We start from the raw sequence: 26,226 nt of genomic DNA on the forward strand, positions 1-26,226 counted from the left end.
TATACAAATATATACATTATGGGGTAGATTTTCAGACGAGCGCGAACAGCCTACTTTTGTTTGCGCTCCAGGCGCAAACAAAAGTACGCTGGATTTTAGTAGATACGCGCGTAGTCGCGCGTATCGGCTAAAATCCTGGATCGGCGCGCGCAAGGCTATCGATTTCGTATAGCCTGCGCGCGCCGAGCCGCACAGCCTACCCCCGTTCCCTCCTAGGCCGCTCCGAAATCGGAGCGGCCTAGAAGGGAACTTTCCTTTGCCCTCCCCTCACCTTCCCCTCCCTTCCCCTACCTAACCCACCCGCCCGGCCCTGTCTAAACCCCCATCCTACCTTTGTCGGGGGATTTACGCCTCCCGGAGGGAGGCGTAAATCCCCGCGCGCCAGCGGGCCTCCTGCGCGCCGGGCCGCGACCTGGGGGCGGGTACGGAGGGCGCGGCCACGCCCCCCGGGCTGTAGCCACGCCCCGTACCCGCCCCCAAAACGCTGCCGACACGCCCCCGCAACGCCGCGCGCTCCGGCCCCGCCCCCGACACGCCTCCCGACACGCCCACTCCAAAAACCCCGGGGCTTACGCGAGTCCCGGGGTTCTGCGCGCGCCGGTGAGCCTATATAAAATAGGCTCACCGGCGCGCAGGGCCCTGCTCGCGTAAATCCGCCCAGTTTTGAGCGGATTTACGTGAGCAGGGCTCTGAAAATCCGCCCCTATGAGCAGGGAATTATAAGGGGATTATGAGGGAAGATTTGAATATAGAGCTGAACGTTAAGAACAATATAACAATATATGACTTAATATCATGGCGATATTAAGTCGGAGGTCCTGAAGAGTAAAAAAAGTAAAAAAAAAAAAATAAATTTGAATTCGGCCCGCGGCTGTCGGGCCGAAAACCGGACACTCAATTTTGCCGGCGTCCGGTTTCCGAGCCCGTGGCTGTCAGCGGGCTCGAGAACCAACGATGGCAAAATTGAGAGTCAGCTGTCAAACCCGCTGACAGCCGCCGCTCCGGGCTAAAAGGAGGCGCTATGGACGCGCTAGTGTCCCTAGTGCCTCCTTTTCCCCGTTTCTACCGCACCACCTAATTTGAATACTGAATCGCGCGCACCGGCGAGGGGCCGGTGCATGCGCCGGGAGAGCGGGCGTTCGTCCGCTCTCCCGCGGACTTTACTGAATCGGCCTGTGTGTCTATATCTGAAGAAAACTGAAATAATGATTTTAGGACACTCTCAATTTGAAAAAATTCCCAACTCTATTCTCCTTGACAATAAATGTATTAACATTTCTAAACAGGTTCGTAATCTTGGTATTATATTAGACCCCAAACTCAATATGTCAATTCACATGAAATCCATCATTAAAGTTTCATTCTACAAACTTCGATTGCTCAAATATATTAAGCCACTACTCAATCCTACTCTTTTCCATACAGTACACTTCAGTCCCTGATACTCACAGGACTGACTACTGTAACTCTCTTTACTTAGGTCTACCTCAATCAGCTCTACGTCCACTCCAACGTGTACAAAATACTGCAGCACGGTTACTTTCTAATCATAGACTACATGATCATATTTCTCTAGTTCTTTTCCAATTACACTGATTACCAATCAAATGGCAAATTCAATATAAAATCCTGACCATAATACACTACTTCATCCACAATAATAACAACTGCTGGTTATCCACTACCTTACATTTCTAATTCCATGCCGAAATCTTAGGTAAAAAAAAATCAATTCGTTCTACAAGTCCCATCCCCTAAATCAACCAGATTGGTCATGACTCGTGAGCATGCTTTTTTCATCACAGGCCCGATATTATGGAACACATTACCCCTTGACATCAGACTACTAACCAATAAGGACTTTAAAAAAGCTTTAAAATATCATCTTTTTAAGCTAGCTTTTCCGGATCTATGTGAAACACTATCTCAATAAGTTTAGTTCTTATTTTCCTCATTCGCTGTTATACAATTTGCTGTTTTAAGTTATTTCTAACTCATTTATTGTAATAATTTCTTTTATTCTTTTATATTAATTTATTATTTTATGTCTGGCTATTTAATTGTGTATGTTTTTTTGTAACCGCACCAAACATTGGAGAGTGCGGGCAATAAATTCTTTTAAATAAATAAATAAATAAATAAATAAATAAATCTCCATAGTATGTAATTCCCATGACAAATGCAACCAGGAAGCCATTGAGGGAGCTGTAGAAGATCTCCAGTGGCAGGCTATCTTATGCCTTGCAGCTATCAATATATGGATGACTAGGTTAATCCCAATTCTTTTTGTGGGTAATATTCCCTCAGAGGGTAGGCCAACAAGGATAACAATAGGATCTACATAGTCCTTAAGGTTAGTGAGGCTGCTGTAAAAATAAATAAATAAAAATAAAAGCTGCACTCCCCATGCTCATTGAGGTTTGGGTTTTTAACCATGGTCCTTTCATGCAGGCCACCCCAGTTTTCTTGAAAGCCCGATGTTATTGTACCAGTGCTGGTTCGGGTTGCAACTGCTGCTTCATTCAAGTCACCTGTAGGAGCAATACCCAAATATTCTACCAGACTTCTGAGTGCTGACAGAACATGAAATCATGTCCCAAAGGAGTCTTGATCATCTTTCTGAATAAGGAAAAAATGTCTTTTTGCCTACCAGGGGGGCATGGCGCCAACTAGTCTCATCTTTAAGTTGTTCACAAACAAACTAACCTATCAGAACTGGCATACTTATCGATGGGATGTCTCCAGCCGCCATTTGTTAATTGTCCATTTGCCTAAAGGCTGAACCAGTAGTTCATTTTGAAAACTATTAATTTGCATTAATGAACTGAGAAATGCAAATTGAGGCCTTTAAAAAAGATGAGAACAAAGGAATGGACACCAATGGGCCAATGGACATCACTGGACATCACAGAAACTGGAGCTTTGGGCTGTGGCATGGTTGATGCAACCTAGCAGGCATGGATTCGCTCTTGCTAGAACTGGAGCTGGGGCTTCACCAGGTTGAGCGTTTGGGTTCCAGAGACTGGCAGGGCTTAGACAAAAGTCCAGTAAGAAGCATTCAGATGAAATCAAGATACGGGCAGAGGTGAGGGTTAGCAGTGAGCAACAGTATCTGGGTCCAGGCCAAGGTCGGGGCAGGCAGCGTGTTATCGGTATCCGGGTCCAGGCTAAGGTTGAGGAGGCAGTGAGTAATCAGTATCCGGGTCCACGCTAAGGTTGAAGCAGCAACGAGTAATCAGTATCCGGGTCCAGGCCAGGGTCAGGACAGGCAGAAGTCCAAAGGGAAAATTGGTGTCTGTAGCAGCGATCAGAACCAGGAATCAAGCAGATACAGACGGACACAACATGACAAGGCATAGAGACCAGGGTTAGGCATGGAAGGCAAGATAAGAACCAAGGGCAAGACACAGAAACAAGGAGACAAAATACACAGAAAGCAACACTCGCAAGGCCGCAGGGAGACCTGTTGCTAAGGTGATGGCTGGTTGCAAAGGACTTCCTTATGGAGGATGTGATGTCATCAGCCAGCACCACAGGAAATCCCAGCTGGAGGACCTATAAAGGAAGTCCAGAGCTACAGGAAGTTTTAGCCAGGGTCTGTAGAGCAGCATATTGCTGGAGTCGCTTCAGATTAGGGGTAAGGGGCGTTAACTCAGACAGTGCTGGTGCAAGGGTGACCAGCCATCCTAGGCAGTGATGTCATAACGACATCCTATTCCTTCATATCCCCCCCACCCCCGAGTCACAGTGCCCGTGTCGCCAGAGCTCCCTTAACTTGCCGACCGATGCATCCCAATGCACGACTCCTACAATTTCAAACCTGACGTTCGACTCCAGCCTGGCGCCGGCCCTGCACGCAGAGAGTGCCATCCATCTCTGTTTCTCTCATAAGACAGAGACCAGGCACAGCTCGGACTGGCTGTAAAAATCCCTGATCTCTGGTGGCGGATCCCGAGATAAAGAAGCAACAGAAAAAAGTGTACCTGAAAACTCACTGCATTTATAGGTTTTGGGCTTTTTCATCTCATAAAAACTGGGATAGTTAGACTGAGGCAGATATTCAAAAGCCATTTAGACGGATAATTTAAGTTTTGGTATATTCAGCCTTTTATCTGGCTAGATTTTAGCCAATAAGTCATTATATGACTAAAATCTTGACAGATAAAAAAAGAGGCGGTCCGGGAATATGACTGGGAGGAGCTACTTATCCGGCTAACTTTAGATGGCCACACCACTGAATATCCCAGCTAAGTTAGCTGGATAAGTGTTATCTGGCTTACTTAGCCAGCTATGTCTGAATATTGACCGCACTGTTTTTAACTCTGGTAAATTGCAAGTTTAAGTTAATCTGATATGCTAGTGCCTTATTAATTTTATAAGCACAAAAGTATTTTTTTCTTATGGGGAACAATTGCTGAGTATGTAATATTTCAGCTTGACAACCATTACATTTATTGTGATAAATTTGTTGTCATAGACGAAATAAAACCCATTAACTAAGACAAACAGGAGGAGTTTTTATTCTGAGATGCTTGGATATAGTCTAAGCTTAAATAGCCTATGTAGAATTGCCTCCATACCCCAGTGCTTCATGACTATCCTCTTGGCCACTAGGGGTCATCTGTGCTTATCCTAGTCTTTTCTGAATTCTGTTACCATTTCTTTCTCCCACCATCTCCAGGGGTTTATTCCATGTATCCACTACTGAGTCTACGCTTCTTCTACTAGAACATTCTGGTGCCTGATTTATACCTTTGAGCTATTTAAATAGCTCTGTCATATTCCTCCAGCTCGTCTTTCCTCTAGAATATATTTTGGTCCTATGGCTTTTGCTGCACATCCATTATCATTTTGGTCACCATTCTCTGGATGATCTCCAATCTGTTTATATCCTTCCAGAGGAACGGCCCCCAGAACTGGACACAATATTCTAGTTGAGGTCTCGCCAATGACCTGAACAGAGGCATTATCCCCTCTTTTTCTCTGTTGGTTTATTATGTCTCTCCCCTGGGCACCCCTGCACTCCTCTAGCTGTGTCTTATCACACTGTTTCACTACCTAGGGATCATCAGACACTATTTCCGCAAGGTTAGTGCACACCAACCCTTCCCCTCCCAATGTGTATTGCTCTCTCAGATTTCTGCATCTCAAATGCATGACTCCACTTTTTTGCATGGAATGTTTGGTGCCAAGAATTCGACCGTTCCTCAAGTTTTCGGGGGGGGACCTCACGGTTAACATGGATGAGCAGCATGGCCAGCCCCTGAAAATGATGCCAGCTTCTGGTTGGCCAGGGCTATTTATTTTGAGCAATACTGGTAGGGCAGGAGTGACCGGGAATCAATTCTGGCCCGAGAAGAATGGCAGTGGAAAGGGTAAGAGGTGGACAGGCAGGTGGCTGGCCACAAGGCCGTGAGGGTGAGGGCATTTTGGTGGACTGAACTAAAAATGGGGGGGGGGGGGGGGGGGGAACAGGCCTATTCCCTGGGGGGTATCTATGCTGTTGCAGATCTTAGTGTTATCCGCAAAAAGGCAAACTTTTCCTCTTAAACCCTCTGCGATATCCCTCCCAAAGATGGTGAACAGAATCAATCCCTGAGGCACTCCACTAATCACTTTTCTTTCCTCAGAAAGAATTCCATTTACTGCCACGCTCTGCCTATCATTCAGTTTCTAATGCACCCACCCCCAGGCTGCTCAGTTTATTTATTAACCTCCTTTGGAGATAGTATCAAAAGCTTTGCTGAAATCCTGGTAAATCACATTCAGTGCATGCCCTTGGTCTAACTCTCTAGTCACCCAATCAAAGAAATCAATCAGATTTATTTGACACAATCTGCCTCTGGTGAAACCATGCTACCTTGGATCCTGCAGCTTGCTGTACTCTAAATACTTCTCTATCCTTTCCTTCAGTAGAGTCTCCATTAATTTCCCCATCACTGAAATAAAGCTAACCAGCCTGTGGTTTCTAACCTCTTCTCTGATACTATTAATATAAACATGGACAACATTCACCTTTCTCCAGACCAGCGGGACTAATCCCATCTCCAAAGATTGATTGAACACGTCTTTCAACAACCCCCGCCCCCAGAATCTCTGCAAGCTCCCCTAATAACCTAGGATGTATCCCATCTGGACCAGGGTTGGATTTATATTTTGGATACTCATAAGCAACTGAGGGCGGAGGAAAGGAGGAGGTTGATTCCCATCGTCTCGCCCCCAAAATCATCAAAGTAGGAGAGGGTTGTGAAGAGGAGAGGACGAGGAACCCCAGACTGACCTTGTCCATTTCCTCTCCTCTCTGGTCCCTCCTCCTTACCTCCGAGCCATGGTAGCAACTCTGCTCCAGCAGCAGCAACAACTTTAAAAAGGAAACTCAGCATGGGGCCTCCAGCTGCCCATCCTGCGCTCAAAGCCCTGCTGTACCCCCGTACTCCTTCCACACGGACTTTCTGTTTCTATGGAAACCCGTGAGAAGGGAAGGGCCGCTGCAGGGCCTTCAGTGCAGGACTGGCGCTGGAGGCCCTGTGCTGAATTTCCTTTTTAAAGTTGAGTTGCTGCTGTCGGACCTGTGCGCCTCCAGCTCAGAGGCAGGCCTGCAGAGAGACATGAGAGCAGCGGCAACACTCCAGCGCCGAACAAAATTTGGTGCTGGAGGCAGTTGCCTATGCCTAAATCCAGGCCTGATCCAGCCTCCTCCTGTCTTTGTCCATTTTCAGTTTTCCTATTTCCTCACAAACACTCTCTTCTTTGAATGGTTTGGTTGCTTGCCAAGTATTTGTAACCTGGATTGGCCACTCTTGATAGAGCGATATCTAGCTCACTCCCGGATATACCCTTGCCAACGATCAGCAGTCCTTCTCTACTCCATTCATCAGTGAAGACCAAACAGAAGTATTTGTTTAGCATTTCTGTGTTTTTCTCATCTCTCACCACCCATTGCTCTCCATCTATATAATATCATCTCTACCTTTTTCCTTTCACCAGTATATCTGAAAAAAGTCACTTTACCTCATTATTTTTCCTTCCACCCACATTCTTGACATCCTGACTTCCTTTCCCGCCTCTTTCACTTTCACCAACTCTTCTTTTTACGATCCTTTGTCTTTTTGCCCACTAATATTTTTGCCCTTACTTTTTCTGCCTCGCTTTTGGGAAACCATCGTGGTTGCTTTTTTCTCTCTGACTTTTATTTCCTTTCTTGGCATCAAGATTTGTTGCCTTTAGTAGAGCTTCTTTTAATTTAGCCCACTTCAGCCTCTCTTCCTTAAGGTACTTCCCCATTTTACCACAAAGTCAGTATTATCCACTCGGAGCTTTGTGCGACTCCTCTCCATCTTGGCAGTTATATCAGACCGCACTCTCTGATGATCACTGGTGCTCAGATGGGCACCTGTCTGGACATTAGAGAGGTTTTCTCCGTTCATCAGTAGCAGATCCAATATCGCCCCTTCTCTCATGGGTTCCTTCAATCTGACTGAGTCTCCAAATGGGATATTCCAGTCCACATCTGCCAAGTTAAAATCTCCCACCATCACCACCCCCCTTTCTATAATCCCACCTTTTGGTTGTCTTTCATCAGATCTCTGTGCAAATTGCCCACCTGAGGTGGAGGTCTGTAAACCACGACAGTTTAGATGGAGGTGCCATCACTTCTTTCCAAGATGGCTCACGGTGCCTCCTCCTGTCTGCATGCCCCCTACATTTCAGTCATTTTGATATTATTTTTAGAATCAGAGCTGCTCATCCCCTTTTCTGTGATTTCTATCCTTTCTAAACAGATTATAACCCAGTATATGCCTGAACCCATACATGGACTTGCTGAATTATGTCTCCATGTTATTCAGATGTGCCTAGAGACTTTGAGCATTTGTGCTCATAACCTTTCAACTCCTTGGCTGGTCTAAACTGGTCTAAACTTGTACCTACTCCCCTCATCCATCCTGATGCTGAAGAGCAGATATGCAAGCTTCTCACGTGTGTATTTTTCCCCACAATCTTCCTTTGTTTGTAGGAGATGACGGCCCAAATTGGCTTCCATTCACCACCCCTCTCTTCTGGTTTAATTGTCTGATCTGAATTTCTCACAAGCTAAGTTTAAAACTAACGCGCATACACCCACACAATGCACGTATCAGTGCGTGAGCGAAGATACACTGGACTTTTGTGTTTCCGCTTTTTTACTCAATGTAAGAACAGGTACTGGGTTTCTTAAGTACCTTGACGGCAAAGCACACTGAGCTTCAATACATTAACATTTCTTTCCCTCAGGAATTCCCCCACTCCCACCCTTGGCCAGGTAAGGTTACAGAAAATAAAAAATTACACAAATTGTTAACCCTACAGATGTGAGTACAGATATGGGCCTACAGTCTGGCGCACTAGTCAGAAAGATTATTCATGGCCCACTATTAAGAATTAGGCTTCTCATTCTAGGGGTTAGCATATCAATATATGCTCCCCAAGTTGCCAAAATTAAAGTCCAACGTTTGAAGGCATACTTAGATGCCATTTGTTTCAAAAGCATCAACTCATGCAGTAAATTCTGCCACTGCCAAAATGAAGGCATCTTCTCATTCTTCCAATTTAGCAAGATTGTTTTCTTTCCAGTGCAACAATCTTTCGTTACAAACAAATGGTCACCTCTTGTCTTAAGGAACAATGGCGGAAAATGTCCAAATAATAAAGCTTCAGGAGAGAGTGGAATCACATATCCTACAACCTTTGACATACAATTGGTTATCTGAGACTACAGGTGTCTAATATGCACAAAAGCCCAAAATGCATGGGAAAAAGTGCCTATTTCCACGCCACATCTTATACAGACATCAGAAGTACAAAAACACGCTTTAAATACCTGGGCACTTATAATATATGCCCTGCGCAGGAACTTAAAATGAAGTTCTCTGATGTATATTATTAGAAGAGAGCTTGTTTATGAACTTGAAACTAACCGTGTTCTTTCTGAAATAGCAAAATTTCCTTCTTTTTTCCAACGATTAAGTAAAGACTCAAAGCGCGGCTGCAAGATCCACTTATGTAACCCCTTATGCAATGTTGACAAACACAACTTCTTTGCTGCATCAGGTCGAAATAATTTGTCCGGTGAATCTGGAAGAGCAGAGTCCAGATCTACCAAGGCCATAGAGGCAAAACAGTGCTTCAATTGTACATAAGAAAAATAATGGTGTCAGTAAGACTGTTTCAGCTCCTGAAATGGCAGAATTTTATCCTCTCTGCCCATGACATGCAGCTCCTGGGTTATACCCTTCTCCTTCCATTTCTGAAACTCTAATGAGGAGCTACCAGGTAAAAAAATCTGGATTTCCCTGAATCGGTAAAAACTGGGAGCAAACAGATGACTTGCGGAATAGAGATGTCAGTTTTATCCAGGCCCATTTCAGAGGTGTCAACATAGCATGTTTACACAACCCACATGGCAATTTACTATAGGGAGCATGGAGCGTATAGACAATATCAAGAGGATTCAGTGCTGCCCTCTTCCCCAATAAATTCACATAAAAGGACTTGCCATATATCCAATCTCTTATAATGCACAACAGACAGGCCAAATTATAGGATTCCAAGTCAGAGGCACCCATTCCCCTCTTAACCCAGGACTCTTTCAAACATTTGAGTGGGATCCTTGTCTTTTTCCCTTGCCAAAAAAAGGAAATCATTTAAGTGTCCATCATTTTGAGATCTTTTTGTAACAGATGCATGGGGAGATTTTGTAGAATGTAAAGCCACTTGGGAAAGATCACCATCTTAAAAAGATTAATTCTCTCCCTCCAAGGATAGAGGCAAATTACCCATGAATGCACCTTTCATTTGGAATAATCTATGAGATGGGAGATATTAATTTTATATAAAATCACCCAAGGTCTGGAGAAACCAAAACACCCAGGTATCTAATCGGGCCTGAAGCCCATTTCAATGGGAACCTACCCGGCCACTGCTCCAAAAGAGAGAAGGAAGAGGCCTCCAATTTATCAGCATTGAGTTCAGACCCCAAAATGTCCCAAACCCTTGAAAAGCCTTCATCAATGCCTGCCTAAAGGACACAGGATTAGCCAAAAAGACCAATATGTCATCGGCAAAAGCCGCATATTTGCAAACAAAAGTGCCCAATTTTATCCCTGCAATCTCTTTCATCAGCTGAATGAAGCGCAAAAGCGGCTCCAAAGATAACACAAATAATACTGGAGAAAGCAGGCATCCCTGTTGAGCGCCTCTCATGATTGGAAAAGAATTTGAATATTCCCCATTTGCAATTATGGATGCCTCAGGCTTATTGTATAATAATTTTATTGCCTGTTGAAATCTTCCTGCTAACCCCATGTGAGACAAGAGATCAAACAGTGCCACTGCACCCCGAACGCCTTTTCGGCATCAGAACTGATCACCAAAAAAGGAACATGACGCTGCTTTCCCAAGATCATGGCAGACAGTAAAAGCCGAGTATTAGTCAGCGCATAACGCTGCCTAATAAAGCCCATTTATCCAGTGTCAATCAGCTTAGGTAATATTAGAGCCAATCTATCCGCCATAATCTTAGCTAAAAGCTTTTGGTCAAAATTAAGTAGTGATATAGGGCGGTAAGATGTGGGAGCGACAGGGTCCTTCCTTACCTGCTTTGGGCATTACAGTTATGTGCACTAAACTGACATTCTTTGGGAATTCCCCTTGCTCCAACAGAGCCTGATAAACCACCTGCAATGGGGCTGCGATCTGATCTAACAAAATCTTGAAAAATTCGGCACTATACCCATTAGGTCCTGGTGCTTTCAAATTTCTCACATTGCAAATGCCCCCTTGCATCTCCAAGTTAGTGACCTATTCAACCATTCTAATTGATCCTCTGAGAATTTAGGTATGTTTACTTGATCTAAAAATTGCCGACTAAGGCCTATATTACACCCTTCTGAAGTGTACAAATCTGTGTAAAACTCCTCTAAAATTTTCAATATCTGTTTGTTAGAGTTTACCAGAATCCCAGTCTTCGTTTTAAGCGCAGAAATATATTTAGTCCCGGAACTCAATTTAATAAGGTTAGACATCAATTTATCTGCTTTATTGCTATATTGATATAGTTTAAACTTGTAATAAGTCAACTGATTTCTTGGAGCGCTGATGTATCAAAGGATTAAGTGCAACTCTAATAGCCAAATATGCTTCTCTATTATCTTTGGAATTATGAGTAATCAAACTCTGTTTGGCCTTCTGTAGTTATTTCTCCAATTGAAGACGTTGCTTGTCAATCTTTTCTACGATGCGCAACATAAGATATGATGTCACCTCTGAGGACAGTTTTGGCCGAATACCAAAATAAAATAGGATCATCTTTATGACATCCGTCATTATACTCAAACACATGCCATCTTGCTTTAAGGAAATCCTGAAAATGTGGGTCACTTGACAAGTAATAGGGCAACGCCAATGATGGGAAAAACTGACCCCACCACCCATTGTAAATGTAGCCAAAACTGGAGCATGATCGGATGCTATAATAGCCTCTGTACCAAGTCTATAACTTGAGAAAACCTATGTTGGGAGACCAAAATATAATCTATTCTGGACTGTGAGGAATGTGCTCTTGACAAATGTGAAAATCTTTCTCTAAAGGATGTAGGAGTTGCCATGTATCAACCACCCCTAAACCATCCTCCAGGAAACTGATACCCTTACCTCTTTTGATTTTGTCCCCAGTATGAAAATGATATTTTTCTAGGGTAGGGTCTCGGACCAAACTGAAATCTCTCCCAATCACTAATCGATCATCCACATATGGCAGCAGAAGTATAAGTAAATTAGTGAAAAAATCATGATCATAATTGTTAGGTACATAAATGCTGCATAAAATCAAAGGTCTGCGATACAGTTCAGCAATCAAAATCACATAGCGACCATTCAAATCCTTGAGTTTTCAGTGTACAATCAATGGCAGATTTTTTTGCAGTAAAATAGCCACCCCTGTGGTCCTGGATCCTGCTGAGGCATATCTAACACCCTCCACCCCCCATCTTTTCAACTTTTGATGTCCCACATCACTAAGATGTGTCTCTTGTAAGAATACCACATCAGCCTTTTTCTTTTTAAGGATCGAGAGAATTTCGGTGCGCTTAACTGGGAAGCCAACACCACATACATTTCAGGAAAATAATTTCAAATCACCACTGGACAGAGTTTAACCTGCCCAAAACCATGGAATGTATATAGTTGAGAAAAATGACAACCTATTGACAAGTGAGCCCTTCCAGCACAGGCCCACCATCTGGAAAGTGGCATCTGTACTCTCATCTTAGTAAGTATCTAAGTGCCAAGAACAACCCAAATCTTCACCGTTATAACCATTAGCTGAACCAAGAAATCCCTCCCTCCCTCCCGCCCCTTCCCCTCCATCCTCTCAACCACCATTCCTTCTTGATATCACTCACACGTTAAGACCCACTTCCCTCCCTACCCCACCCCCAAACCATCGCAGGATTCTCCACTTGATATCCCACATCTACATAAAGATTACTATCCATAACTAATGAGAATCACAGATCCCCTGAGAGTAACCGGCAAAAAACAATAGAAATTTCTAAGAATGAAAAGATAAAAAGCTAAGTTTCAAACGAGGGGTTCAGGCAACATGAAAAAGAGAACAGAAAGTAAGAATGCAACATCTCCTGTTGCATATGGTGAGTCCCCAATTAGGAATGCTATTAAGAAGTTCAGACCCACCCGTCTGTATAAACGAGAAGAACAGCAGGTCTGATGGCAGACAGGCTTAATATTTAGCAACAGTGAGAACCTCCACTTGTAGGAAAAAAAAAATCAATCTCCTGGCACAGTACAAATTACTTTGCCTCCGGTTCTTCAATGAACTTCTCCTCCAGTACTGAGGTAAATCAATGAACCCCACCAGAATGCTGAACTCTCAGCTTGGCCAGATAAAGTAGCGCTGAACGGATTCCTATAGAGAAAAATTTGGATATGAGAGGAGCGAATTCGCAGTGAGTGGCAGGGAACTTTGCAGAATAATCCTACAAAGGGTAACTGTTTAACTCCTCGCAGAGCTTGTGTAACAGCAACTTTGTGGGTGAAGTCCACTGTTCGGGTTATGACCACTCATGACCTCTTGCCGTTCTCCTGACGTGGGTCCAGCCTGCGAGCGCGCTCCACATGTAGAGTGCCCCGCACACCAGAGAGACCCAACTCTTGCGGCAACCATGTTTCCAAGAAGCCTTGCAGTTTTGGCAGGCCGAGGAACCGGATGTTATTATGGCGGGATCAGTTTTCCAAATCCCCCAGCCGCTCCTCCTGCTTAACGATCGCTTTCTGAAGTGCTGACACTTCCGATCTAGCGTCCCGGAGATAATCCTGCATATCGGATATTCTCTGCTCCACTTCCAAGGAACGACGTTCAAAACCAGATACAGTGGCAGAGGCCTCTTCTAGTCTGGCCATTATTTTCCGTAATTCCAGTTCGAGTGATGCTACCACCGGGGTTTTTATTTCTGAAATCGCTCCGGTTTTGAGTAACTCCGTCTCCAGGCCAGGCTGCCCGTCCGCCATCTTGCTTTCTTGTGCTTTGGATTGGTCTTTATCTTTCTCCTTCTTCCCCTCACGCAAACAGTTCCTCTCTCTCCAATGCCAGTGGGAGCCAAAAAATTTAAGAAAAATTGATGCGATGGGGGTCAGGAGAGATGGGGCCCAACAGTAAGGGAGATTACATCCTTTCCCTCTCACAGAGTCACATGATCTCTACGCTGGAATTTTAAATTGTGTGCACACTTATGTTTTAAAATACACCAACTGTGTGTACGTATGCTCCCTATTTTAAGAGGTTATTTGAGTACAGCTAGCACGCATGCCTTCCATAGGACTTTATCGGCTTTTACACACTTATGTGGGAGGATTTTAAAATATGCTCGCGTGAGGAACAATCCAGTTTTTCCAGTTAGTCCATCAGTTTGCCCAGTTAACATCGCGGTCTTCCAGACCACTCTGGTTCTTCATCCTGCACGCCCCCCCCCCCCCCCCAGTTGATCCAGACCCCCTCACCTTGTCCTGTAAGCCCCAAAACTTGAGATCTAAGACTTGCTCCTCGTCTGGAGCAGCTGTAAAGTTACATGGATCCCAAAACGATGCACGCCGCAATCTCTGGCCTTAGGCGTGTAACTGTTGGCCCCGCCCTGGAACACCCAGATCTCATCCATGCTCCACCTCATTTCCACCCTCTTAATTTTGACAAACGCACTGGTATATACGCATGCACCTTGTGGCTCTTTAAAATCTACATTGCCCGTGCCTATGTGGGCAGTTTTGTGCGAGCAACGCTTTTAAAATCTACCTGTTAGGATACTTATTTACCATGAAAAGCCTTTTAGCTATCCTCTATTCAATAAACCTTTATTCTTCTCCCACCCCTCCCCACCAAACAGACCTTCAAAATTCCATCATCTCAGCGGCAGCATTCTCTCCCCCAAGCAACATTCACTCTCTATTGCACCTCTAAATATTGGGTTTATTAATACTATGAACTTGTATCTGTTCACCTGAGAAAAAATATCAAATCACCTTCGTTAGTGTTCCAGCTGGTTTGGGCAGCATGTGATCCATAACTAAGCAATGAGATCAAAGGCCGAACCATGGTAAATGATACCCTGAGCCTCACCTGGGTTGACTGCCAGGTCCGGGCAGTTCAAGGCACCCGTCAGGCCTCCAGGGGGTGGAGGTGGTGGGGCTGGGCCATTCATCCCGGAGGCTGGAGGAGGAGGTGGGGGCGGAGGGGCAGGGGGAGGCACCGTGCCACTGGCAGGAAGGGGCGGGGCAGGGGGAGGGGCACTGCTGACGGGAAGGGGAGGAGCAGGGGGTGGCTCAGATGCCGCTGTTTCCAGCTGGCATGGTGGTGCTTCTGGAGCACAAATGGCAGCTGTCGATGGTGGGAGCGGGGGAGGTGGTGGTGCTGTTAAGGCAGCAGGAGGAGGGGAAGGGATATCTGAAAAGTGAAAAAGAAAAAAAAGCAGTTATTTAAAAAAATCTCCAGAGAAAAAGTTACAATTCTATACTTCAACTGTGTTAAAACAATCTATTCCATTTCTGAAAAGAGTAAGAGTAAGACGCTGTAACTTTAGTGTACAGCAAAATACCAGACAGCAGGAACTGGAGCAGTCCGCAAAGTAGTTACCCATCACCCAAGATTGCCTTCTCGTCACTGGGCACTTTTACCAAGCAATCCTCAAAACCAAATCACATCCCCCTCTGCTTTTTTTTTTTTTTTTTATCAGCCCCCCCAACCCCCCGCTGCTTTTATCTGTGGCTCAGTAGCAAAATCTAGAAAGGGACCTGACTGTTTCTCTCCACCCAGCGTGGTTATATAAGCATAGGCTTCCCGCAGGTGCAGGTGGTTTGTTGTTCCCCAGGTACTCGTTCCTTTCTTCAGCACTAGCAGTGCTAATGACAGTGACCCAGTTCTATGAGCCTGCTCTGTTTTTTTGGTTTTGTTTTTGAGTTGACCTCCCAGAGCGGTTTTTTCCATTTGAAATCGGCACTGCAGGCAATGTTCCTGCTAACCTGCACAGGAGGTTCCGAATGCCTTTTAACCCCCTGGAGCCATGCCGGCTGGCTCACTGTGCGGGGCGAGACAGAATCCACAAGACTATAGGGGCCTCCGTAAAGTTCAAACGGTGAGACAACTGGAGTGACACTAGGCGGAGGCCCTGTGTAGCTGAGCGGGAACATTCACCTTGGGTGCTAAAAGGCACCAGGGAGTATGTGTATGCCAGAAAGTCAGAACTAGCCTCAGATCTCAAGTTATCCAGCTAAAGTTAGCTGGATAACTTGTTCCATATATTCAGTGGGATAAACGTTCCACTGAATATACCAGCCTAAAGTTATCCGGCTATATATAACCAGATATGGGAAAATTGGTTCTTACTTGCTAATTTTCGTTCCCGTAATACCACAGATCCAGACCAGTAGGTTTTGCATCTCTACCAGCAGATGGAGGCAGAAACTAAAACTTTGAAGCACTGCTACATAACTGAGAGTGCCACCTGCAGTCCCTCAATATTGACCTGTATCCAAGACAAAGATTAGATAACATTCTCCTTTACCAAGGCGAACCAGGAAAACTCAGAGTTGGATCCCCTGAACTGGAGACCAACATAACTCCAGTACCAAAACAGTCTGTCAACCGCTTTACACAACAAACCTAACTGATCAAAATGATGAGAAAACTGTCTGATATATAGTGTATAAATACCAGGAAAATCAGTCTTTCAGCAGCAATATCAGGGCGAGTCTCTGGACTGATCTGTGGTATTACAGGAATGAAAATTAGCAGATAAGAACCAATTTTCCTTTCCTGAACATACCCAGATTAGTCTCCACCAGTGGGTTATACTAAAGCAACCCTACACCGGGCGGGAACCGAAAGACCCACTCTCAACACACTTTTACCAAAAGTCAAATCCTCTTGCGCCCGAACATCCAATCGGTAATGCTTGGTGAAAGTATGAAGCGAGGACCACACTGCGGCCCTACAGATTTCTTGGGGAGACACCAACTGAAACTCCGCCCAAGAAGCTGCCTGAGCTCTAGTTGAGTGTGCCTTTAGACCTGTCAGAATGGCACAACTCTTACAAACATAGGCCAAACAGATCACCTCCTTCAACCAACAAGTCAAGGTAGCTTAAGAAGCTCTCTCTCCTTTTTTTGCTCCACTGAACACCACAAAGAGATGGTCTTATTGCCAAAAGGAGTTAGTGACCTTCAAATAGTGCAACAGAGTGTGATGCACATCCAGAAAATGGAGATCTCTATCCTTCGAAGAATCTCTAGACCAATCCGGAAATCCCGGCAATTCAACTGTCTGATTTACATGGAAGGTAGAAACAATTTTCAGCAAAAAAAGAAGGAACCGTACGCAATGTCACCCTATCAGTAGAAGCTCCGAAATCCTTCTGGCTGAGCAAATAGCAATCAGAAACACAGTCTTCAACATAAGGCCCTTCAAAGAAGCTTGTCCTAAAGACTCAAAGGGCAACTCACAGAGAGCCCGCAAGAATATGTTGAGGTTCCACTCCAGACACACCTTCCAGACTGGAGGCTGCAAATGCTTAACCACCTTTGGCTTTCCATTGGGATGGAAAGCCAAAGACCTGCCCTGTAATTTTCCCCTTAGACAACCCAAGGTAGAAACCTGGACACAGAGTGAACTACACGCCAAACCTTTGGACAAGCCCTGTTGCAGAAAGAACAAAATTTGTGGTACTGTCGCCGACAGAGGAGCCAGTCGCTGCTGCAGGCACCAGGCCTCAAAATACCTTCCAAACCCTGACGTACATCATAGAAGTGGAAGGTCGCCTAGCCTGGAGAAGGGTAGAAATTACCGACTCCGAATATCCCTTCACGTGCAATTGCCGCCTCTCAAAAGCCAAGCCGAGACAAAAGTAATCCTCCAGATCCAAAAATATGGGTTCCTGTTGCAGCAATCCTGACAGATAAACTGTAGAGGTTCGTCCACCGCCAGATACACTAGATTTGCAAATCATAGATGGCATGGCCACTCCGGCTTCACCAGTACCACTGTCCCTGGATGCTCCTCTATGCACCGTAACACTTGACCTATGAGTGGCCATGGAGAAATCACATACAGAAAGATCCCCTTCAGCATTGGGCACACTAGAGCATCTAGTCCTACCAAACAGACTTCCTTTCTGCAACTGAAGAATCTCGCCGTCTTTGCATTGGCCCACGTCGCCATAAGGTTCAGCTGAAGAACACTCCATCTGGTACAAATGCGGTTCCAGGCTTCAGAGGACAGCTCCCACTCTCCACGATCCAGCTTTTGCCTGCTTAGGAAATCCGCCTGCAAGTTGTCTACTCCCACCACGTGGGAGGCCGCAATTCCCTCAAGGTGACGGTCCGCTCACACAAACAAAAGCTGGGTCTCCCGCGCCACAGCATGACTCTTCGTTCCTCCTTGGCAGTTGATGTACACCACCGTTGTCGCATTGTCCGAAAACACTCAAACCATGCGACCCTGGACCAGAGGCAGAAACACCTCCAGAGCCCTGCACACCACCCTCGTCTCCAGGCAACTGATGGACCAGGCTGTCTCCGCCACTAACCAAAGACCCTGGGCAGATCAACCCAGGCACACTGCTCCCCAGCCTTTGAGACTGGCATCCATAGTCACTACCACTCAGTCTGGAGCCTCCAGATCCACCCTCCATGGCTTCTGACTCCAGCACAAGCAAGCCCGCTGAATCATACTAGCACACACCGCGGCTCGCAGACTCAAGGCTGACACCTCAAACATGCGCTTTAATTGAATTTTCAATTTGCAGTCCTGCACATCCTGAAGATTAGCGGACCCCGCCACCGGAATCATGATTTTCTTGATCACCACAGAGACTGCCACATCCACCTTTAGGAGTCTTCAGGTGCTCCAAATGTTCTTCCATCAGTGGATAAAGCTTTGCCATCGCCCTACCGACCTTAAAGCTCGCTTCTGGGAAATCCCACTCCCAGCTGATCAGCTTCTGAATCTTTTCATGCAATGTAAAGGCACTAGGCGGACCCTGCAGCCCATCCAGGACCGGATTAACGCCTTCATTGTCCAACTCTTCCTGAGTCAGTTTTATCCCCAATTCCTCCAAAACCTGAGGAATTAGGGGACGAAGCTCCTCCTTGTTAGACAGGTTGACCACCCAATGATCATCCCCCTCGGACACGAGCCTCTCACTGAGCTCTGGTTCATCCTTATTTCCCTCCGGATCCAGGGCCTGACCCCCAACCTGATCCACCCCTGCAGAGATGCAGGGTCCTCCTGCAATTCATCCGAGTCATCCAGATCCTTGGGGGGTCACCCTCCGCACAAGAGCCACGTAACCCCAGACGCTTAGGCAAGTCTCCAGACCCACCCGCCGAAACCATCCTAGGTCTTTTGGGTGGCACTGGTCTTCTCTCCCTGGATCTCCTCACACCTGCACCCTCCCTAGCCAGGAAAGCCTGGTGCAGCAGCAGGACAAATTCGGGGGAAACCCCTACGGATCTTCAATCCCCTGCTCAAGGAGACTAGCCTCCGAGTCAGACCCCCCCCCCCTTCTTGGACTGCTTCTGACCCCTGCCCCACAAGAGAGAGAGGGGGAGGGGATTCACTGGACTACCGGCCGGCCAGGGTCCCCTGGCTGCGATCCCCCGCGGATGCAGATACAAGGGAGACCCCCCACCCCCCTTTGGCAACCGCCATGGCCCTCATGGGCTGCAAGGCCTCCCTGGCCTTGGATCCCTCCTCCCCCGAGGAACAACCTGTGCAGAGGGAGCGGGAATTCAATCGGGCCGACCAGAGCCCACAGGCCTTGTAAGCCTCCATGCACGGCTTATCCGCCATGAGGCCAGCGATCGCCACGTGGCCCATGTGCACCACTGCGCAGAAGGCCGCACCGTGTGACTGCACTGCCGAGCCGTGGGATGCGCACAATCGCACCGACACAAGCGGCGCACAGGGGAAAAAACCAGCGGCAGCCCGAGTGTTGTGCGACCAGCGTGGCGCACCCTAAGAGATTTCCCCACTGGGGAAAAACACGCGGCACAACTCGTCCTCACCCCCCTGCCAAACCCGGCAGCTCCCGCCGGATCACCGCCCCGGTACTGAAACTCAGGCCAATTTTCCCTTCTCTCTCCTCAGCCTCAGCAAAAAAAAAACAAACAACAACTTTGTCTTTCTTTTTTTTTTCTTTTTAAATAAAAGAAACTTAAATCAAGGAACAAAAACAGGTACTTCCCTGAATAGAGACAGCAGCAGACAGGAGGGGACTTCGGAAGACCCAGAGTGAGCCAGTCCCCTGGCTATCAAGATCTCCGGAGGTAGCGGGCCACAATAGTTAGGGGTATCCAACCCCCCGGGTCTTCCGGCTCAACCCGAGGGATGGTCCCACCAAGGAACTTAACGCCTCGGGGGAGCTGATCCCAAACTTCTCAATCTCCCAAGTTCTTTCAGTCAGAACTGCAGGGATGCACCTCTGCCATCTGCTGGAGACAGAGAAATACTGAAGGACTGCAGGTGACACTTTCGGATATGTAGCAGTGCCTCAAAGCTGTTTGTTCTCTGCCTTCATCTGCTGGTAAGGATGCAAAACCCACTGGTCTGGACTGATCTGGGTATGTTCGGGAACGTTAGGCTGATATAATTAAAAACATAGCCGGCTAGGATTTTAGTTATCCGGCCTTGCATGGCCGAATAACGTGCTACTTAACCGGATATCTTTAAAAGATATCCAACTAAGTAGCACTGTCATTAGCTGAGTAAATAAAAGCACAATCCTCTCCCCAAAGCATGATATTAAGGCTCGGTCAGGCCACTTCCTCTTGCCCCTCCCCAAAACCCTTTTTAAAGATTGAGGCCTGGCATTCTACATCAGGCCCCGGTCCCGAGTGTTAAACAAGCCCTCGGAAGTAGGTCTAAAGTTATCCAGCTGACCTAGCCAGATATACTCCATCTTCAGCTAGGTTAGCCAGATATCTCAGCCCCTCCCTGGAACGCCCCCAAAACACCCCTTTTTTTTTTAATCCAGCTATAGTTTAGACAGATAAGTGTCTGAATATGGCTTTTGAAGAGGGACCTCCAGGTGAGTTGGCAACCTTGAGGCGCTGCACAAATTGTGGTGCTGGGTTTTGCCTAACCCTCCGCTCTGGTCTTTTTCTCACTTCTGTGAAGTTCAGTAGCAGGGTTAAGATTTAACCCTCGCAGCACCGCTCCGGGCACTGCCTGCTATACCTGTACTGCTGGAGGACGAGGCTTCGAGAGTGACCACGCCCAGCGGTGGGCTCCTTATCCTGGATCCAGGCAGGATCTCGATAGCAACATCTCCCTCTAGACCTTGCATGATGCGGATCAAGCCGTGGTCCTCCAGCTCCTGCAGGCTTCGCTCCAGAGCGGCCTGCTGCTGCAGGGGCTTCGGCTGTGGCCGCTCCCTGCCGTCCTGCTGCGTGAGGCTCACCTGGCTTAATTTTTCCTGCACATGAGGATCAAAGGGACAGCGTCACTTTATACCAGAGGAAAGGGGAGTAAGGGTGTTGCTATTGGAAGTCAAAATTAAGACGCTATTTTTAAAGTAAAAAATAAAAATGGTTTTTTTTGTGAATTACTTCCACCCTCCTGATGTCTGAAGCTTTGTACACCTTTATTTGGAAGCAACAAAACCGCCAAGCAAGGTTAAATGAAGGTAATATACAACACTAAATAGCAGCTTCCTTCTCAGTGTGCAGGAGTGTGGAAAGGGATTTCTGTAGCTCATTGATGCTAAAGCCCCGCCATTTCCATGTCTGGTTAACAGAATCTCATGTTCTCTATGTCGTGAATTGCAAGAGTTAGTTTCTAACGTGGCTGCTGTATATGTCTGAGCGCCTCTGTGACGTCATCGCGCAGCCATCAGTCACCTCCGAGGGGCCACAGGCGAGCCGGCGCAGCGACGCGTTACCAGCGGAGCACGGTTTAAGGTTCTGAACACAAGCAAAGTTAATGCAGTGCATTTTCAAAGTTCATTTTAAGATATTCATAGAATGGTTACTGAGCCCACGTATAAGATATAAATATAAACAGCCTGCACAGTGTGTGTACAGATAAGCGGCAGAGAGATCCACATGCGGCATGAACAGAGCGAACCCTCCCGCACAGCCTGAGTCCAGGCTCACCCGCAACGTGTCGTGCTCCTTTCGTGCCTGGGTCAGCTGCTTCTCCAGCTCCGCAATCTTCCCCATGTACTCGTTGTCCGTGTCTTGGAGCCTGTCCGTGAGCTGTAAAACAAGACGCGCCACATATGCCCACAGAATCAAAAGCCAAGACAGCATTGTCAGGTCAGGGGAAAATGTGACGCCTCCATTCAGTTAACCGTCATGGGGCTTCTTGGGGAGAACTCATGCTCCAAGAATCATTTATCATCCTATCTTCTCTAGAGCATGCTAGGAGCCCTTGCCAGGCCTCGTATCTACAGCTCCTTCTCCTCTCCTAGGGTACTCACCTGGGCTACTTGTTCCTCTAGCTCGTCCACATGCTCCAGCACAGCATTCTTGGTCTCGGTGTCCTCCAACAGTGCACCGACATCAAAGACATTATCCAGGTACGCCTGGATTTGCACCTGCAGCCTGTCACTTTCCGAGAACTTTAGTTTCTGCAGGAAACAAACAACAGGTGCTTGAGCACAATCCCAGCCTTCCTGGAGACCCAGCAGCCAACGTGTCATGAGCTTGGTGTTCTCAAACGTATCCCAAGTTCACCTAGTCCTGACAGCATACAGGCATCTGTCCTGACCTTCTCACCAAGGCGCTGACTCCATCTGAACTGCATTAAGCAGCACCAGCTAAAAAGAAAGTCATGCATTCACAGTTCAAGGTAGTTTTTCTTGTCTCACTGGGTATTAAACTATTGTCCCTGAAAAACGCTGTAAACCATCTTAAGCTAAAATTGGAATGCTGATCTAAAAATAACTTAAAAAAAATATCTAAAACAGAAATTAATTTTGAACAAGCTTCCACTGAACCAGGAGAATTAATTTTATGCCGTTTGCCATCTCTGCCCAAACGTCATGAAATAGAAGAGCACCTTCCAATTAGAGCACCAGTAAAGCATCTTCAAGGTAAACCATTTCATAATCCATTTGGGTCTAAATTTGCTCTCCAGCTAGGAGTGCACCAGGAGGCAGCTCCTCTTGAGGATGGCACTGGAGTCTTCCTCTCCTCCCATGTTTTACACTTATCTATTCAGGGAAGCTTCTGACCATGGCGAAGGTTACATGTCTCCCCCCTTCTCTCAAACCGAGATAGAGTCCTAAAGGCAGGTCCAGCCACCTTGTTTATTTCTCAACTTTCTTCTCCCTGCCTGGTCTCACCTCCAGATAGTCATCTAGTCCAAGGTAGGTGAACTCGTACTGGAGGAAAACCCGGAAGTTCATATTCTCCACGGAATGGACCACGATGTTGATGAACTGCATGCAGGCCACCTGTACGGAGGGAGAGGACACGGAAGGGGTTGGACTGGGTGGTTATGCGAGAAAAAAAAGAATTGTCTCTGTGACTCTGACAGGGAGTCCATGTCTACAAGACAACACGTTAGCTTCCAAGGGATTTGCAATGGCACATGGTTTTTTTTTTGTTTTTTTTATTAGAGGCACCGCTTTCGCAGCTGGTGGGAGGAGGGGGATGCAAGACCAGGTGGTGAGAAGAATTATTTTTAGTCTACCACAGTCAATCTGTATTTTTTTTCTCTCTCAGTTAACTGTTTTTTTTAGGAGAGGGAATGAATGTGTGAAGATTTTGCCGTGATCATTATTCCAAGAGCAGAGTCACCAAGAACGGAAGCATTAAAGCAGTAAGTTCCCCTGACCTCCCATCCAGCGTGCACGGCTCTGCTTAGTATCGCTCTCTGCACTGCTCAGAGCCACACTGCAACATCAGAAGCCGTGGGGGTCATCTCTATCCACCTCCCCTTCCCCAACTCACATCTGCTCAGGTTCTACTCAGAATCAGTCTTTGTGCTGCAGGTTGGTAATAGATTACGTGTCAAGGTTTTTTGGTTTTTTTTCAGGATCTTTCTTTACCCAGGTCTGTATTGCAGAGGCAGACGGTCAGACAGACATGATCATTTTGACTGTAGCACAAGGCCTGCAAACACCCTGTGATGTTACACAGAACACGATCCTCAGGAAACCAACACAGGGACCGGCAGCAGCAGAACTGCTTTTCTAAGTGCCCACCTGCCCGGCCGAAAGGAGCCATACAAACGACGGCGATCCTCGTTCCATTCCCTGGCCTGCTCAAGACTTCCGTGGAGGACTTGACAGTGCAGCTTTAGTATGTGCACTCCTGAGAGTGCTGCAGAGAGAAACTGCTTTCTAAGCAAGGACAGAGCTGAGCCGGGCCTAGATTTCCTGCTCCCACTTAGAAACATAGAAACATAGAAACATAGAAATGACGGCAGAAGAAGACCAACCGGTCCATCCAGTCTGCCCAGCAAGCTTCACACATTTGTTCTCATACTTAACTGTTTCTCTTGGCTCTTAGTAACCTTATGTTCTAATTCCCTTTTCACCCCCACCATTAATGTAGAGAGCAGTGCTGGAGCTGCTTCCAAGTGAAATATTAAGTTTGATTAGTTGGGTAAGCGGCAGCATAGCTCTCTGCCATGAAGCAGAGGGCAATGCTGGAAATGTGTGAAGTATCAGTTTTTCTTTTCCCCTGTCATTGAAGCAAGGAGTCATGCCGGACATGCACTGAAAGTGAAGAATGCCTTGAAAGTCACATTAACTATCATCAAATATTGAAAAGCCTAATAATTGGTAATACCTATAAGCCCATGAACCCATCCCTGTTTTTTTTTTTCTTTTTTTTCTTTTCTTTTTTTAATTGGGAGATGGATGCCCTTCATCCTTCTACTCTGTGAAGGTGGACACCTACCACCGGCCACTGGCATCCCGCTCCGTTAATGCCTCTGTGGCTACTGCCGCTCCATGCAGTGTTTTACTACCTGCTCTTTATATGCGTCCTCTAGAACTGATGGATCCCATCCCTGGGTTTTTTTATTATTTATTTAATTGGGAGATGACAGCCCTCCATCCTTCCGCTCCGTGAAGGTGGACACCTACCACTGGCCACTGGCATCCCGCTCCGTGAATGCCTCTGTGGCTACTGCCGCTCTGTGCAGTATTTTACTACCTGCTCTTTATATGGACACCTACCACTGGCCACTGGCATCCCGCTCCGTGAATGCCTCTGTGGCTACTGCCGCTCCGTGCAGTATTTTACTACCTGCTCTTTATATGTGTCCTCTAGACCTGATGGATCCCATCCCTGTTTTGTTTTTTATTTAATTGGGAGATGACAGCCCTACATCCTTCCGCTCCATGAAGGTGGACACCTACCACTGGCCACTGGCATCCCGCTCCGTGAATGCCTCTGTGGCTACTGCCGCTCCGTGCAGTATTTTACTACCTGCTCTTTATATGCGTCCTCTGGACCTGATGGATCCACAATATTTATCCCATGCCCCTTTGAAGTGCTTCACAGTTTTGGACTTCACCACTTCCTCCGGAAGGGCATTCCAGGCATCCACCACTCTCTCCGTGAAGAAATTCTTCCTGACATTGGTTCTTAGTCTTCCTCCTTGGAGCCTCAGCTCGTGACCTCTGGTTCTGCTGATTTTTTTCTGTTGGAAAAGGTTTGTCATTGTCTTTGGATCGTTAAAGTTTTTCAAGTATCTGAAAGTTTGAATCATATCACCCCTGCTCCTCCTTTCCTCCAGGGTGTACATATTTAGATTCTTCAATCTCTCCTCGTATGTCAACCGATGAAGACCCTCCACCTTCCTGGTCGCCCTTCTCTGTACCGCCTCCAACTTGTCCTTGTCTCTTTGTAGATACGGTCTCCAGAACTGAACACAGTACTCCAGGTGAGGCCTCACCAAGGACCTGTACAAGGGGATTATCACTTCCCTTTTCTTACTCGATATTCCTCTCTCTATGCATCCCAGCATTCTTCTGGCTTTTGCAATCGCCTTGTCGCATTGTTTCGCCGACTTCATATCATTAGACACTATCACCCCAAGGTCTCTCTCCTGCTCCGTGCACATCAGCCTTTCCCCCCCCATCGAATACAGTTCATTCGGATTTCCACTCCCCAAATGCATGACTTTGCACTTCTTGGCATTGAATTTCAGCTGCCATATCTTCGACCACTCTTCCAGCTTCCTTAAATCCCGTCTCATTCTCTCCACTCCTTCCGGCGTGTCCACTCTGTTGCAGATCTTAGTGTCGTCCGCAAAAAGACAAACCTTACCTTCTATCCCGTCCGCAATGTCGCTCACAAAGATATTGAACAGGACCGGTCCCAACACCGATCCTTGCGGTACACCACTTAAAACCGCTCTCTCTTCAGAGAAAGTTCCATTTACCATCACGCATTGTCTTCTGTCCGTCAACCAGTTTGCAATCCAGGTCACCACTTCGGCACTCACTCCCAAGCTTTTTGTTTTATTCACCAGTCTCCTGTGCGGAACCGTATCAAAAGCTTTGCTGAAATCCAAGTAGATGACATCTAGCGCTCTTCCTTGATCCAATTCCTTGGTTACCCAGTCGAAAAAGTCAATCAGATTTGTCTGACAGGATCTTCCCCTGGTGAATCCATGCTGCCTCTGGTCCATCAATTCTCCAGACTGTAGATATTTCACTATTCTCT

At 46.6% G+C, this 26,226-nt stretch overlaps 1 protein-coding gene across 2 annotated transcripts in view; it reads right to left on the bottom strand.

The window, feature by feature from the left end:
• FMNL1 (formin like 1) overlaps nt 1-26,226 on the bottom strand; it is a 97,507-nt gene that overhangs the window by 24,679 nt on the left and 46,602 nt on the right. For both annotated transcript variants that reach the window (XM_029572545.1, XM_029572544.1), the window contains exons 11-15: nt 22,887-22,997; nt 22,020-22,169; nt 21,694-21,795; nt 20,777-21,014; nt 14,666-14,989 (exon numbers count right to left, since the gene is read on the bottom strand). In XM_029572545.1, the coding sequence (XP_029428405.1) occupies nt 14,666-14,989; nt 20,777-21,014; nt 21,694-21,795; nt 22,020-22,169; nt 22,887-22,997 (925 nt within the window). The remainder of the gene's footprint in view (nt 1-14,665; nt 14,990-20,776; nt 21,015-21,693; nt 21,796-22,019; nt 22,170-22,886; nt 22,998-26,226) is intronic.

Source organism: Rhinatrema bivittatum, chromosome 12 (assembly GCF_901001135.1).
Source record: "Rhinatrema bivittatum chromosome 12, aRhiBiv1.1, whole genome shotgun sequence".
Lineage (NCBI taxonomy): Eukaryota > Metazoa > Chordata > Amphibia > Gymnophiona > Rhinatrematidae > Rhinatrema > Rhinatrema bivittatum.